At 45.1% G+C, this 17,182-nt stretch overlaps 1 protein-coding gene across 4 annotated transcripts; it reads left to right on the forward strand.

Annotated features, from left to right (window-relative positions):
* The first annotated feature begins 2,576 nt into the window (after positions 1–2,576).
* cdca2 (cell division cycle associated 2) lies at positions 2,577–15,872 on the forward strand. Of its 4 annotated transcripts, XM_076997921.1 has the most exons (14): positions 2,577–2,644; positions 2,768–2,814; positions 2,968–3,143; positions 3,441–3,571; positions 3,841–4,012; positions 4,529–4,704; positions 6,694–6,805; positions 7,123–7,427; positions 8,162–8,213; positions 8,911–9,042; positions 9,479–9,582; positions 10,312–10,389; positions 13,605–13,764; positions 14,802–15,872. In XM_076997921.1, exons 3-14 carry the CDS (start codon positions 2,984–2,986, stop codon positions 15,851–15,853), a joined length of 2,634 nt encoding a protein of 877 aa, XP_076854036.1. In that variant the 5' UTR covers positions 2,577–2,644; positions 2,768–2,814; positions 2,968–2,983; the 3' UTR covers positions 15,854–15,872. The 4 variants fall into 4 exon arrangements, with proteins under 4 accessions (XP_076854036.1, XP_076854035.1, XP_076854038.1 ...); XM_076997920.1 differs by having other exon boundaries at positions 2,595–2,814; XM_076997923.1 differs by having other exon boundaries at positions 2,595–2,814; positions 13,605–13,755.
* The last annotated feature ends 1,310 nt before the right edge of the window (positions 15,873–17,182 follow it).

Genomic DNA, 17,182 nt, shown 5'->3' on the forward strand with positions numbered 1-17,182 from the left:
AAGGGATACAGTTTATAAAATACAATGTGTTATGTCATTTAAACTAAACTGGTGGTTGTTGTGTAGTGACTCAGACAGACTGCAAAGTTGTTAGCAACGGAGACAGAAATTTGTCCTTTGTAAGTGATGCACAGTGACTAATACAGTTCAGCACTAGTGTTCTCTTTATGGCCAAACCTTAAAGGAAGCGTAAAGTTGTAAATCATTTATTTTTATTATTCAGTTTGTTTCTACAAGATGTCTTACATAATAGTAGTCCTACGGTTTCATACACGAAGTTCTAAAATACTTAGCTATTGATGGAACTATGACACCAATGGTAATTTGTCACTAAAAATCTCTATTGTTCAGACTTAATTGGCATCTTCTATGTGCTGTTTATCCAGTGAACATTATGTTAGTTTGTATTCTAGAACACCACACTCAGAAAAGTGGCCTTACAAAATCTCGAATTATTCTTCTCACTCATAATTGCCCACAAGGAAAATAATAAAAAGGTCAAGTGCTTGTTTTGTTTTTTCTCATACTCCCAAACTTAGTCCAATGCATATCATTTGTCCTTCACATGATGTACATTTGACAATATCAAACTGAAACTGATTAAAGTCTAAAGAGCAACATTAGGCAGTTTTCAGAAAATTGTAAATGTTTACAAGCGATATTACAAGGATTCAGACAGGAATGAGTTTGACCAGGTCAGTGGGAGTTAGTGTTCAGGGCCTCTCAATGTGGGGGGTCTCAGGAGGCCTTAGACTACGGGGCCCAATGACACACCACTGCAGGTGTATGAGTTAGATCAATATGTACAAATCACTAAATCAACATATTTAAAGGTAATGTCATATGTCCTCAAGCCACTGGGTCCATACAGCAGGGTTGCCAACTCTCACGCATTGAGCGTGAGACACACGCATTTGATGGTCTTCTCACGCTCTCACACCACACATTTGATTTCTCAAGCCAAAAAAAAAATCTAGTTTATTTACCTCTGATCCATATCTATGATTCAATGGGTTACTAGTTTGCTCTGGCGCCAACCACTGGCGATCGATCGCGATATACTTAATTTATTTATTTAAAATAATAGGGCATGGCCTGGTGGTTAGGGAACTGGTCTTGTGACCGGAGGGTTGTGGGTTTGATTCCCAGACCTGAGGCCATGACTGAGGTGCCCCTGAGCAAGTCCCTTAACCCTCACTTGCTCACTTGTATAAAAAAAAGAGATAAAAATGTAAGTTGCTCCGGATAAGGGCGTAAGCCAAATGCCATAAATGTAAATGTAATTTGTGTCCATTTTACACCCCGCCCCCCTCCCCTGGTCAATGATTTACACTCGACCCCCCCTCCAGGTTCAAATCTCACTCCAAGTGATCTTGAAAAGCAACCCTGCATACAGTCCTCCACTGACTCCATACACTGCTCACTGACCTCATGGTTCTGGGGCCCTTGTGCTAATCCATCCAAGTAAAATAAAGGTCCACCATAAAATCCTCCTGCACAAACAACACACACACACACACACACACACACACAGTTTCAGCCACTAAAACATGACAAAAACAAAGACAAAACACTGAAATGTTAAAATCAAAGTAGTCAATTCAATCATATTCTGATTAAAACATCCAGTGCAATCAAAATGTGACCAAACAGATGTCCCCTGGCCTTCGCAGGCATTTAAACTGGCATTGATTTTCTTTTGATGTCCAGAATTACAAATGTTGTACACAGTGGTATATTCAAAGGCAAAACAAAGAAAATAAAGCAAAGGAGGTGATTTTAGTAAAAAAAATCCTTTAGTTTTAAATAAATAAACCTGCCAATTGTTGTGATGCAAATGAAATGGAAAAGATTATGAAGAATGTTAGCCACACAGAGAATATTGGCATGTGCTAATGGCCGCTGTGTGGCCCCTGAGGGGGCAGGTTCAACGTCAAAGCTATGTCACCACATCAACCACCACCATTAATTGTGATATTAGTTCCTTGACAGTTCCTAGTCATGGTATTGGCATTTGCGGTGTAGGGGTCTTTTTACAGAGAACATAGGCCTACTGCTCATGTTTGCGTATGGACGGTCTACAGAGTTGTATAATCCAGGTTCAAAAAGTAAAAGTCCTCACCAGGATTTTGCTCAGACTTCGTGGATTGTGTTGATTCCACTAATTTTACCTGGATTGCACTAATTAATAAATCTAGCAAGCTTGAGCAAAGTCCTGGTGAGGACTTTTACTTTCTGAACCTGGATTATACAACGGGCGGGTGGGCGAAGGAGGGGGGGTATAGATTAAAAGATCCTTGATCTTAGATCCACCCTGGATACAAGCTGGATCCTCTTCTGGAGAGGAGATTTGTTATCTGATGTCAAGTGTTGAATCAAGTGTTCTGATAAATCAGACCAGAACACCCAGCAATGAAAAAGTTAACTTAAAAAAGTTAAAGAGTATAAAATTTAATGTAATTAATACAACTGTCAACGGTTCAAACTAGAGGAGGAGGGGTCTTCACAACCAGCCGGTCGATAATTCGGCGTTTTGTAACACGTGATCAATGTTCTGCATGTGATTGGCCAATTCATATGAAAAGGGGCGGAGCTATACTACCCGCAGTTTAGCTTGCTCGACGTCCGTTGTGTTTCTAAAAAAGTATTATAAACATTTTATTTTTTTTGCATCTTTGACTAATTTAACTATGTGTAATGTATACGCTACTGTAAACAGGAGTTTGCCTTTTTTAAATTTAGTTTTTTATATTTACTCGCACGCCAGGGACAACTTTGATTGGTGAATTTACAAAGGAGTCGTTGTAACGTCCGGTAAGTGAGTTTTGAATCTTGGCTGTGCTGCTATTTAGCATTAGCGTTAGCATTAGCGCCCCGGTTCCGGCCGCCCAGCTCACCCAGACAGGTGTGGGGAGCGGAGTTACCACTTTAACCGCTGTGTGTTGTCCTCCTGTTGCACTGCCACAGCGTTGTTGGATTTAGCATGGCGACTCCCACAGTCGGGGACGGCCGGACGCCGCTGGGCACCGTGTCGCCGGCCCGGCTGAACAGCGACCACGGAGTCGGTGTGGACTTCTCCAGTGTTACCGCGTCCCACTTCGGGATCTCAACAGACACTTTACTAACGTTCTCCAGAGAGAAAAGTGAGTATCTGAAGTGTGAGTGTAAGAAAACATGGTGTGTGTGTGAGTGAGAGAGAGAGAGTGTGTGTGTGTGTGTGTGTGTGTGTGTGTGTGAGTGTGTGTGTGTGTGTGTGTGTGTGTGTGTGTGAGAGAGAGAGAGAGAGAGTGTGTGGGTGTGTGTGAGGTGAGTGAGGGAGTGTGAGGTGAGTGTGTGTGTGATTTTAGGACATGTAAACTGGCTAGCTTACTTAACCTATGGCAAGATGGTGTTGAGATATTGCACTCGAGAGTACGTAACTTGCACAAATAACGTCTCAGATAAATCAAGAGTGACACAACTTAAAGCAGGAAGGAGATCCACTATCGGACTGAGGGGATCACCAGAAACCAATTCCCTTATCCGCTTTCGAGCCAAGCAGGCCATGATGACTCCCCCAGGAACCCCACAGGTGTGTATCAGACACTATCAACAGGCATTCGTTTATTTTTTTTCTATGATCTATGGAATTAGTTTTTTTTTTTTTTTCTCATTTAGACTATTTTATGTTACTTTGGTTGTTTCTTTAGTCTGAGATGATTACCACACAGAGAGAGGATATATCTATTTAACTGTATACTATATCTCAACTCCTGGTGTAAAGTCTTTTTCTTGTAGACGGTCTCCGTTCACTTGCAAAGCTGCTGAGTATTCTGACCCGATCTGAATGTCTCTGTGAAGCATGTGCTGTCAAGTCCGTTGTTGTCGGGCTATGACTCCATAAAGCAGAAGATGGCCGCTTTCCAAAGGCTGATGGGGGCAGATGATGAGAATTCTGCCCAAGGTTCCTCTCCAATGAGGTCAGAGGAGTCGCAGGACGTTGGAGGCAGTCTGCCAAAAGACCTTCAGCCTGGTCAGTTCCTCCACACTGACAGTCTCCCCTCTAAAGTTTTGCCATGATGTCACTTATACACTCATAAATCATATAATAAGATCTCTGACCATTAGCCCAATGCAAATCCAAGAGTATCTGACTTTCAGCACAACATGTCTGTCTGTGAAGTGTAGCCTACAAACAGCACCTAGGTTGGGCTTTTGAGGAAACAGCAGCTCATTGGGTCTGTGGTCCACACACACTGAAATACTTTGGCAATTAATTTAATCCTCTCCTCCTGACAGCAGAACAAAACAAAATCCCCACACAGCCCCTGTGTGTTTTTCCTTTTCCATTTAATATACACTAAAACATTAGATGCTTTTGTTGTGTTCATTAGTTATTTATTTTCTACACTTTCCTCTCTGTTTCTGTGTTTATCGCCCACATTCGTGTCATACCTGTTATCAGCCACACTTTGTCTAGCCCTTTTGCCAGGACTTGGTTTAAATTCACAATTAATGTTTTCTTGCCATTTGTCTGTTCTGTATGCAGACACAGAGCTCTGTGTCTTGGAGCGAGAAGGCCAGCTCAGTTCGAGAATCTGCCCACCTCCCGCGACGCCCCCTCTGTCCAAGAGGCGCCGTAAGCTGCCCCCGGGCTTGTGCAAGGAGGAGATTGGAGAGGAACCTCTCAGTGACCTTCCCAACACCCCGAAACAGGAGCCAGAGGTCAGTGCATTACCGTTTAACACGCCACAGGCATTTGCCTCATTTTTTTATCGTGCACTTTAGCACTGAGTAATCAAAGAGCTCAATCCACATAGTCTGGAAAAATAACACCTGTAGTCAGAGCCCAGCATCCAGGACACAGCAGACCAGAACTCTAGAAGCTCATTTATCCTAAGACTAAATAATAAGGATTTCTTGTGTTGAATCACCATTGGTATTCCAGTTTAGTGCAGAGCTAAGCTTAACCCATATCTGAGAAATCTAACCCCAGTAACAGTTTCTTTTATAGATGAGATTCTGAAGTCGGTGCCGGGATCTCATCCCATTTTAGTTATTTTGTAGCATTTATCTAAAATATATTCTTTTGAGTGTTACTGTATTCTTAGTATCAGACTTGGAGAAAGTCATTTAGCATGAGATTGATTTTTCTGGATTTTTCTGCATTCAGGTGTATGGGCTGTTGCCAGGTGTGGCAAAGCTCGCATTGGACTGCTCGGTCTGATCACTATCGTAATTTGCATCACCCTTTCAGACATTTAGCAGGGGCGGCTAGGCTGAGGGCCAGGTTGCTGTCACCACAACTTGTTCCCTTCCAAACCAGTGACCTTCTGAGCAGAAGATATTGTGTGACTGACTGATTGATTGGGACACATCTTTAGTAATTCTGATTGGCAGGTTTAGATTTGTATGCACTGGCTGTAGGCTAAGGGTCACCTGCTTTCTCTTATTGCAGCTTTAATGAGTTTTCTTGAGTGTCTGTTAAAATGTCTGACAAAATGAGAGAAAGCTGCATAAATATTTGACGCAGGCGCCCTTTTGTTTTAGTGTCGCCTGCTCCTGTGTGAATAGAAACGTCCTCTGTGCTGTCAGACTCTCAGGACCACAGACACGAGTCAGCTGGGACTTCTGGTTTTATCTGGCTTAGAGCCTGTCAGCCTTAAACGTGCTCATTCATTTCCCTAATCTGTCCTGGCCTGAAGTCCCACAATAAGAACAAAGCTCTATTCTGCTCTGTTAGGTCTAGATAAGTCGTGTGTAATTAGCTGTAAAATCATAATTGTACTGAATCATATTGAAAGGTAGCTGTCGGATAAATGATTAGTGAAAGCTCACGACAGTAATGTCTTCAATATGTAGCACCTTCTGTTTCTGGTGGTTTCTTGCATTGGAGAAGCAACTCCGAGTCTGGAATTGTTCCAAGTCATGAGAGAGGGACAGAAATAATGAAAGTGTTCATTAGAGAGCTTCACTGACCTGATAAAGACTTGGAAATAGAGCACGAGTCGCCCACCCACAGGGCGTGCCTTCTTGTGCCTACCTGTAGAGGAACGCTCTGGTGTTAACCCCAAAAAAACGTTTTATTCAACATAGAGTAATGTAAATGATTTTAGGGTGTTATTTGTCAAATTGAATTTTGAGTTTGAATTTAGAGTTACAAAACGTACAATAATTATCCCCTGGGGAAGCTTCTGAGAACCGAGGACTTGGCCCTACCTGTATCTCAAAAACCAAGCTAGCCTGAAAGCTAGCTAGAGTAAAGTGTTTTGTGAGGTTTAACGTGGAAATAGTCCTTTATGGATGCTCTTTTTCGATTGGACGAGTTAACAGCAGGCGGTATTCACACAGTGCTCTCATTTGCATATTCCGACCTTCTCTGCCGTGGCGACAAACGATTAACAAGCGATGCATGTGTAGCCCTTGGCGACAGTGAGGGAGTTTCATCCCACCTGTGGATGGTGGACCTGAACACTGGTGAGCTGCTATGCACAGTCTGCATGACTGTGGCAGTGCTAGTGCCGTGTTGGTGCCGTGTTAGTACAGTACACAGTGGCTATAAACCAAGTCCAGCCCAAGTGATGTGCTTGTTTAAATTAACTTTGTACACCTCTATGCACAACGTTCTGCTGCTCGGTTGCTCGTAGGCAGTGGTCATTGTTTTCTGTGTGTTTGTAAGTGTCGGTGTTTCTAATGCTCTCTTCTCGTGTGCAGGTGGGCTTCTCTGAGCTCCAGAGTCTGAAGCTGACCCAGGACCTGTGTTCTGATTCACAGTCCAAACTTCTGTCTTTCCCTATGCTGTCGCAGCCCGAGACGACCAGAACAGGTAGTTGTCCATGTAGGCAGGGTAGATCAGACATGCAGACCTGACCAGCCATCACACACACACATTTCTTAAGAGGTGTCTTCTCTGGCCTTCTCCTTGAAGTCCAAGCTGTCGTGCGACCCTGTATTCCCATGTGTTATGCTAGATATTGAGTTTTCAGTGAAGACCCCCATATTTAGTGCATGTACGCATCTGCGTTGGCCAAACGAGTTTAGTGCAGCAGTGCACCACGTTGATATTTACCGTCTCATATCATGTACGTGCGGCAGCATCGTTCATCGTTTCTCACTTTGCACTCCGTCCTTATGCGCTGACAGACATCGCCGAGGTCTCGTCCACATCCAAGAAGAAGCGCGTGCGTTTCGGGGCGCCCCTTTCCCCCGAGTTCTTTGACAAGACCCTGCCCCCGAGCACGCCCCTGCAGAGAGGGGCCACCCCCGCGTGCCCCACATCTACGGGGCCGAAGCGCTCCGTCCTGAAGACCCCCCAGCGATGCGGACCCCTTCTGCCCCAGCCCGACTTCTCCAGCCCCGAGAGTCCCGGCGCCTCCCCCCTCCTCTCTGGGTCCAGCCGCGGTCCGGTAGGGCCGTTCTCGGATGACGTCTTCGTTGTCCCCCAAAAGGTTCGTTTATCTGCCCAGTCAAGCCATAAAAACTTGTATAAGTGACATTGCTGTGGAAGAATATTAGCCACACTCCATTATTTAAAAACTAATTGTAATTAAATTCAATCATTTAATTGTGTATTTATAATATGCATGTATACAGAGGGTAAAATAAGTATCGAACATGTCAGCAATTATGAATATATTTCTAAAGGCACTATTGACATGAAATTTTCACCAGATGACGATAACTACCAACCCAATCGACACATGCAAAGAAAACAAACAGATGTCTAAGTTATGTGTAATAATGAGAATTGACGTGGGGGAAAGTGTTGGAACACATGAAGACAGGGAGATGTGGGAACACAAGGAGAACCAGGACACAGCTGAACGTCAGTCATTAGAAAGAAATCTTGCCACTTAGTGCAAATTAATATCAGCTACTTCAGTCCCAACAGACTGCAAAGTTTCTGTTTGACATTCAACATGCACCAGCAGTCTGGCACAGACGCTACACAAACCCGTCTTGGTGTTTGGAGAGTGTTGGCTTGGTGTAACTCTGGTCTTCAGGTCATTCTGTGTATTACACAGGACCAAGGGCAGGACTGTGCTTTAGAGAACGTACATTAAGATCCACTCAGGACGGGAATGACTAGCAAGACACTCGGTCTAGTGAGAATGTGATTTTAGTTCTAATCAAAGAGGCGCTTCATGTGTAAGTGCTGAATCAACCGTTTTATCCACCCCAGATCGATTTCCTCACGGAGGACCAGTTTGAGAATCCACCAGCTGACAGAAAAGGTAATTTGTTCTACATGGTTTAAAAAACCTTTATGCTAAGGCAGTTTACAGATGTTTGTTGCATGCGAAGAGTAATGTATACATTTATTGTAAAATACATTGTATGGAATGTAGGTGATTGGATCCTGAACATGCAGGTGCTTCACCTTTTTGGGCCCTCCCTTTACCTGGGAGCCAGGTGTGATAACGAAGCAGCCTCACCTGTATTAGGGGTTCCATTAACTGTCACCATCATCATCTTTCTAATTGTCCTAGTGGGGCTTGTGGTGGTACCAGGCAGAACATCTGCTCGGACTTTTCTGTTCCCTGCAACACGTTGCAGGCCAGCCGGGAGCGCTAATCCCCGGAGCAGGTCCTGGATCTGCCTCCGGGGCTCCTTCAAGGGGTTCTTTCCAGCAGGGCGTGCCTGGAATAGCTGCGCTCGGAGCAGGCCACGGCCCTTATGAAACGCCCCTGCTTGGCTCCTGTCAGGAAAAGCAGTGGCTCCATTCCAAGGGGTTCACACTAACCTCCAGGGATTATAAAAAAATCCAGGACTGGATTGGGATTTGAGGGCCAGATTTGAATACTGCTGCTCCTGCAGTGCTTGATTGTAGCACATTAAACAAATTTGGAAAATTCTATTAAATTCCAAATTGTGTTAAATTTTATAATTGGCAATATATGAGACAGAAGTGTTCTGCTGTGGTTCCCACAGACTCCGCCCAGGATGTAAACGAAGATGTGATCCCATTGGCTGGAGACTCTTCACTCCTGAATGCTGCCTTCCAAGAGGACGAGGGTCCCCTAGGCCACTCCCATTTAATACACCATCCTATAACTTCTACAGGTGGCGTATTTACACTCTGGAGGCCTTTTGTCAGTGTGTGTAAAGCTGTAGTAAGTTTGATTAGTTTATATTTTGAGTTTTAACTTTCACAAATGCATCACCAGGTCACAGTCATTGTGTAACCACGGTTATTCGAGACCATCGCGATCACTTTTCACTGTAGCTGTCTTGCACAATTCCATGTTTCAGTTGCAACAAATGCAAATCTGCCGTGTTTGCGGCTGTTGGCCTGACGTGAACAGTTTACTTTCTGAACAGTGATGCTCGTAATTTTAGACAGTTCAGGAATTGGTGTTCGTCTCCGTGCTATTGTGCTCCAGTAGCAGGACTGGTGGCGCTACTGCGTTGGTTTCTATGTATAACTCCGCGGTGCTGTGCGATGTGGTGCGGGTTTGGAACGTGGATCGGGGGACAGAATCGGCTGTGTTGTCTACAGCAGAACCAGAGACCAGTGCTGAAGTTCAGCAGCAGGAAGAGGAGGAGGCACAGCTGGAATCTGCTTCCTCTACAGAACGTCCCTCTCGCAGCAGGAAGAGGAAGGTATGATCCACCGCACCGCTTCTGTGGGGCCTGCGGGGGGCGCCGCTACAGTGGGTCTATCGGGCTTTCAGCTGGTTTGTTCTGGGTTATCGGCAGTGTACGACCTCTCCTCGGTTTGCAGACAACAGTATGGCTTGGAATGCTACTGTGTGTATGCCCTGGAGAGAGAGTGTGTGTGTGTGTGTGTGTGTATCGCCCCCACCGCTCCACATTCTTACAGCTAAACAGATCCACCGATCACTTTTTAAATTCTTTGGAAAGTCATGGGTGAAAGGAAAAAACTCTTGGAATATTACAGAATGTTCAATTATTCCACGTTTGTTTATTTCAGTGTTCCTGTCTGTCTGTCCTCTGCGGGTCCAGGCTGGTTCTGGTTCCTGTGTAGCTCTGTTCTGAGCCCTGTACGGTCCGTGATCTTTGTTTATCTCTGCGTTCAGTGCGAGTGCTGTGACCGTATTGGCTGCCCTCGGGATTTGCAGCGAAACACTTCATCTTCATGCAGCATCACGTTCAGACTGGAGGGCGTTGGCCGCCTGACCGTGTGGAGTTTATACTCCAGCATGAGATCACATGACGGGCTGGTGGAGACGTCACGCAGTCACCTGCTCTACTCTATCTGACCCGTGTAGCTGGGTCCCACGGTGAAGCTGCCTGTGTGCTTGTGAAGGCCGAGGTGGCCCGGGCTGTTGTGAAGCGCCTCTTCACCACACGCTGCCTTCTGTGTTCCAGTGTCCCGCTGAGCCTGATCCCCCACAGAGCAGGAGGAGTTCACGCTCGGCTGCCAGCGCCGCCAAGGGGAAGATGAAGGTAATGCGCACACACACACACACACACACACACACACCCCCTCGTCCTACTCCATCTGTAATTCCCACGGCACTCCAGGGGCCCCAGAGGGCCGGCGGGTGGAGGCCGACTGTCCTGCGGGTGGAGGCAGACTGTCCTGCACATTCAGGGCCTCGTGGGGTTTGATGTTCACCTCTGCGGGGTAACCCACATCCTGCAGGTCTACAAAGACATTGCTGGAGGTTATTTTACAGGGTAATTACATAAAATACCAATTACGAGTTGAGGATCCAAACATTTGTGCAAGTAAAAGTTGTTTTTTTTTTTTTTTTAGAGAATCTGTTTTTCTGTACACAGTGGAAAGTATTCAGACAGTTTGCAAACAGTGTTGTCAGTTTGATTTTGATTCAATCAGACAATCTTTGTTCATTGATTGAATTTGGTAATTGATTGTTCAGCCTGCTTTTTTTGGTCATCTTTGGGGGGAGGGGGGGGGGGGTCAAGTCATGGAACATATCGGGACATTTTAGTTGCCAATTATCACAATGTTATATGGGTAATTGCTATGGCAACCCCCTTCCACCCAACAAACACACACACACACACACACACCACGGCAGTGTGTCATCTCCACTTAACAGCAACAAAAACCCTGGAGGCTGAAGTCTTGTGCCAGAAACACACTCGACTCAGAACAAGGTGGATGTGACTACAAAGGTAGCTAACTAGTCATTATCAAAGTGTGTGGTACTGATTACTGACGGAATTTAAAAAATGTAGCTAATTGGGGTTTCAAGATGATTACTGTTATTGTTAATTAAATTACACCAATTCTGCAGCTGGTTTATGAGCTTACATTTAATTCCTTTTGATTTTGGACAGGAGGGGCATCAGAGGGGTTGTGGGTAATGTAGTATAGCAAATGTTACATTTGAATAAACCAAACTGGTGTAATTAAGATTTTCAACAGGCCAATTAAATGATTCTGCTCCTTAAGATTATTGGTGGGACTCCAGTTACCTGGCAGTACTAGGTATTAAATAACACTAATGTTAGACTTGGTCTACACTTAGGATTTTAATGTCCGTATTTTATGGTTCCGTGTCTGTGTTAATTGGGCATATTTTGCATGAGGTGCTTTTAAAAAGGTGCAAATGTCTGTAAACCCCTTCCCAGTAATAGATGTTGGGAGAATCGTCTCCTCTTGTGTCAGTCTAATTCTGTAAAACAAGATGGATGATAAATGTCCATTTCAAAGGGAACGATGTCGGACACGGGTGGACGATGACACGCAAGACGCCGTTGAGTTTCTGCTGTTTGTTTTTCAGACATTTTTGCATAATGTTGATCCAAAGCACTTCGGTTCAAGCAATTGCTCAAGGACGTAATAGCCGTGTAAATTCATCACTTAGGTTCCCATTTCAAAATGGGTGTTTGCTCATAGTTTGTTGTATAAGGGCCAGCATGTTTTATAAGGATATATAAGCTTGGTTGGATCCTATTTGTGCATAATTTTTAAAGCCGTGAAAACCTTTTAACATTATATTGAAAAAAAACTAGGTTTGTGGACTAGTCAATAAAGTGCATGAATTGATGGGTTTAAAATGCCATGGCTGGGTTCTCTCGGCTCCACATATAGGCAGTTTCCATTCATTATAGCTCAACAATATATAATGCTGTCACCTCCCTATTAGTAGGGTATATTAATACAACCCTGCTGCCTCTGAATGATCACCTGAACCTCACCGCAAATAAACAATTCACTGCATGTCCTGTGTGTTTATACTAATAACAAATAAACTTGACTTGTGGAAATTTTACTTTTTTTTTTAGCCAGTGAGAGCCAGGGGATTTTCACATTTGACTTGGAGCGTGAACCCTGATTTGCATAAGTATTTGGACGGTTAATTGAGTGCTTTGCAGAAGCCCCCCTTTGGTGGTGATTTTCAGCTTCAGGTTTTCCTGGGTCAGTCTAAACAAGCTTGGCACACCTGGGTTGTTGGCAGTTTATCCCGTTTTCCCCTGGCAGACCCTCTCAATCGCTGTCAGATTGGATGTGAAGCATCTGTTGAACTGCTGTCGTCAGGTTTCTTCACGGATGCAGGATTAAATGGGGGTTGTGGAAGGGCCACTCAAGGACGGACTCCTGCCCCGGAGCCTCTGCTGCACCATCACGGCCGTTTGCTTCCCGTCTGAATGTGGCTTCTGTGTATTTGGCTGCTTAATGCTTCCCTGAATTTTAGCCAGTCTCTCAGTTCCCTGTGGAGCGTCCACACAGCAGGCCACGCCCCTCTCGTCACGCTGGGATGGTTTAGTGTTTGGCAGTACCCAGTGTTCACCACACTTGTTGTCTAGAGTTCTGATCGGAGTTCAATTTTTGTCTCAGAACAGAATATTTTTTCCCCCTCATGCTGTCAGGATTCTTTAATTACGTGGTCTGTAGTCTTACGTCCAGCTCTCTCCACTCCATCGTGAAGGCCCGATAGATGATGTTGAGATGGTCATCCATCTTGCAGACTCTGCCATTTCTGCCGAGGACTTGAGTGTGACCGTTGGGTTTTTGGTCTTCTTCGTGACCAAGACACTTCTTGTCTGGTTCCTCAAATGGCCTATTGAAGGAGGAGATGGTTCTAAACATCTTCTACTATTCCACTGTTATCAGTCTGTGTGCTGCTAGGAGACACCCTCAGCTCAAACGCTTTTACAGCACCTCGTCTCGGTCTGATCAGAGATGTTCGCGCACTGTTCCAGTGACGTTATGGCTCAGTTTTAGCTGTGGACATGAAGTTTCAATGTTGGGACTTTGTGTAAACTGGTGTGTGCCTTTCTAAACTTTGTCAAATTAATTTACTTTGCAAAATCATTTGGACGGCAGTGAACAGCTTGAGATGTCTCAAGTGTAGTTGACACCGACAGGCTGGAATGCCACAGCAATGGGTCTGGTCTATATACATACATAAAGGAGAGACTACAATCTAAAATCTTTAACTATTTCAAATTAATTCTACAGCAGAATAAAAGGCCAAACTTGAAGCAGACTGAACAGGTTTCTATTCACGTATAATGATCAGCAGAATGTTTGCATGGCTCATTTTTTCTTCACGTCTCGTACTCTGAGATCCCGACACTGAACCCCACCGAACCCTTAACTGAAGCACTGACCGCTGTGATGCTACCACCCAATGGTCCAGTTCTTACGCCTTGTGTGTTAACGTGAGGTATTGTTTTGTCTGAAGACCGCGACAGCAAAGAAGCGATTCGGCAGTAAGGAGGTGGACCGCACGCTCTACGGGAAGAGGGACTACGCCTCCAAGAATCCAATACTCAGCCCCATCTTTGAAGCAACCGCCTCCGTCCTGAATGGCACCCCATCACACCTCCACCCAGGTCAGCTCGGTGAGGAATACCTCCTCGTTCTCAACTGCTGGTGAACGTATCTGCTCAAATACTGTAATTAACATACCTGGTGAAATACTTACTTAAACATACTGCATTAAGCACTGAACAGTTTCTCATTCATTAATGTCTTGAATGCAGTTCCGGTGTTGTGTGTTTGTGGTGTCCTATATGGATGGAAAACACTACAATGTGGGGTGTTTCTGTAGTAATCTCTGTGACACAGAGCTGATGGAAATTCACTTAATCCCCAAAGAGGTTTCCAGCTCAGGTTCTGTGTAATTCTGGTGTTTGCAGTGTTTAAACACTCTGCTCAGCCCATGGTTGTCTAATCATGTTTTAACTGGTCAGTACCGTGGATGTTCTAGGGAGTCTCCCATCCCTGCACTAGGAGAAGGGCGTTATTTCCCTCCACTGGGAAAAGCCTCACTGTCACATGATCCCTGCCAATGTGGCTTTCACATAAGAACTGAACCACTACAGGGTACAGCCTGTGTTTTGGGGGTTTTTTGTTTGTTTGTTTGACATGCTCAGTGTTCCTGGTGTGAAATCTTACCCATAGACAGGTAAGACTTTGAAAGCCTCAGTAGACAGAGAATGAAAAACCCATTAAAACCACAACAAAACAGCCACAGGGTACATCAGTAAATGCGCACGCACACACACACACACACACACACACACACACACACACACTCCTGTCATGTTGCTGATCCTCTTGTAATTCACCTGGTTGAGCAGGTGGAGAGAGCTTCTGGCAACCCTAAAGTCACACTTTGATTTCCAAGGAGCACGCACACTGTCATACTCATAGATGTAGGAGTGTCTCAGAAGAAGACGCTGTAAATGTGATTTGATGGAGTTTTTGTCAAATTCTGTGCTGGAGGAATGACAGAGGAACAGGGAGGCCGTGTGAGATGATTCATCAAGCAGTTCTATAAATATTCTGCTCGTTTTCTCAAGTTTGAGTAGTTGTGGTGTTTATCATTTTTTCTCCTTTCTGCCTTAAGTAATACTTACCTTCTTAACATCCACAGCTGCTAATCCAGACTACAGTCAAACTACATCTCCCAGCACTCCACATGGAAAGGCCTGCCCCTCTGAAGTCACAGCCAATCTGCTGTCTGCAGCTGCCCTGTGGCGTCACCGCTTCATATCGCAAGCCAGTGAGCGTGATTCAGAAAGTAAACCAAGCAATATGGTCACATGCGCCTCTGTGATGGACACTCCAGCCAGCGAATCACAAGTCACCATAGAACCTTCGGATGAGTCACATACAGGTAGGGCAGGCTCAGGTGTTCACAGAGCTAGGCGCAGTCGTGGAAGACCGGCCACTCGTCGCGGTAGCTGGAACGTTTCAAGAGCACAAACAGAAGAAGCGGTCAGCGAAGAAAGAACCGGAAAGAGACAAAATTCGTTAGGATCTCTGCCGGAATCCGGAGCTGGAGGGCAGGTGAGGCGTGAAGCCGACAACCTGTCCGAATCTCCCATCAACCCTGAGGTCTGTCCGGGAGAGGACGGCAGTCACGCGTGTAGTGTGAGAAATGCCAGAGATTTCACTGAGAAAGTGGACCTGGATGAGCACAGGCAACCGGAAACAAAAACTCCCAACAGAATCAAACAGGCTCGGAAACGTCAGCACCTGAAAACCACTGCTGTGAGTGAGGAAGACGAAGCTCATCGGCAGACGTTGGATGCAGAGCCGTCAGGAGACCAAAGAGAACCTGAAGAAAAATATGAGCAGGGGCTGACTAAGCCTTCAGAGGCTGTGAGACAACGTGAGATTACAGAGAGATCTGGAGACAGAGGTGAGGTCATACAGCCTGTTCTGGAGTCATGGCAACAGGCAGATTTCTCCATCGAAGATATCCTGAAGCCCACGGCGAGGGTGCGGAGCTCGGTGAGACGTAGTCTGAGGAACCGGAGGAGCCTGGACGCTCAGGCCAGCGGTCTGGCCTGGGTGGACCGCACGTCCCCGGATTTAAATACGGCAAGCCGGAGGAAGACGCGGGGCAGGCTGAGCGCTGTGGTGGAGTATCCTCCCCAACTGATGGACCATACGGACCAGCAGCCTGAACAGGCAGAGTAGCGCAGACGGAACCGCGGGGTGGGCGTTGTGGGATCGCGGGGGGGTGTTCTGGTACCGGGGGTGGGTTGGGGGGGTTCTGTTTGCTTGACTTTTTAAAGTCACTTTTTAAAATCAACTCTAAGTGGCTTTTAGCTCATGCTTATTTGCTAATGTTGTGCAGAAAACAATTTCTGCTGGGGGAAAAAAAATTGGCCTGTTAGTTGAAAACCACTCTGCTCAATGCAGTAACGTGCAGTTTACTGACATTTTATGCTTATTAAATCTTCCATGTAAAAAGTTCCACCCTTTTTAAATCTCCGTTATTGTTCACAAGTGCCCTTGATTACTGGCGGGGTAGTAAATCACATTTTTTCCCTTTTCAAGGACTGTTTTCCTTTAACAATATGAGAGAAAGTATGTATGCATGTGTGTGAGGGAGAGAGAGTATTCATAATTGTAATGAAGTTTCATAATGTTTCCAGAGAAATGGGACAATTCAGACAGGTCCTTCAACTGAAAGTGCTGGTTCCTGTTTAAATGTAAACCGAGCGATGCCTCTAAAATACCATGCATGTAAATCAGTTTTTTCTTTGCTGCCATAGCAACAAACTGGCAATGCAAAACAGATGTCATTAATGGAGTGTCCTTTGTATTAAAATGCCTTGTCTTTGGAAACAGGTGTTTTATTTGTGATCACCTGAGTGGGCGTGTCCTGTCCCAGGTAATTGCGGTGCACTGCAGTAGGATGTAGCGTTAAAAATGGATTAGGGCACCTTTCGGACCGACCTGTACGGCATGTGACGGGTATAGAACATTATCGCCAGCGTGTATTGAGACGTTCAAACCCTCCAAACTTTTAATGTCATCTACTGCATAACGTTCCCAGATGACAGAAAAGCCTTGGCAGAGCCGCGATATAATGGGGAAGAAGATCATTATTTGCACAGACTGCAGCTAACAGAAATGAATAGAGAACTTTGATGAAGTGGACAAACCTTGGGCTGAATCCGCAATTTTTGTAATCACACCGCTCCTGAATGTTTGCTTAGCATCGAGCGATATTACAGTTCCTGTAATATCGGAAGGAGTGGGAACTTAATGTCAAGAAGCTGGATGTCGATTTTTAATTACTCCAGTCTGATAACAGCCACCATTTTGGAGAGTAGTTTAATATCCACACTGGGTGATGGGGAGCTACAATCTAGAGGAGTTGAAGCCTGTATTTTAAAGAATGAAGGGTCAGCTATGAATGCCTAGACACATATTTGCAGATAAAGAACCAGAAAAAAGCCTTAATGTGTTTGGGAACCCATCACAGCCTCCTTAATGGAGACTATTGATTCCTGTACA

The sequence above is a fragment of the Brachyhypopomus gauderio genome, chromosome 3, assembly GCF_052324685.1.
Source record: "Brachyhypopomus gauderio isolate BG-103 chromosome 3, BGAUD_0.2, whole genome shotgun sequence".
Lineage (NCBI taxonomy): Eukaryota > Metazoa > Chordata > Actinopteri > Gymnotiformes > Hypopomidae > Brachyhypopomus > Brachyhypopomus gauderio.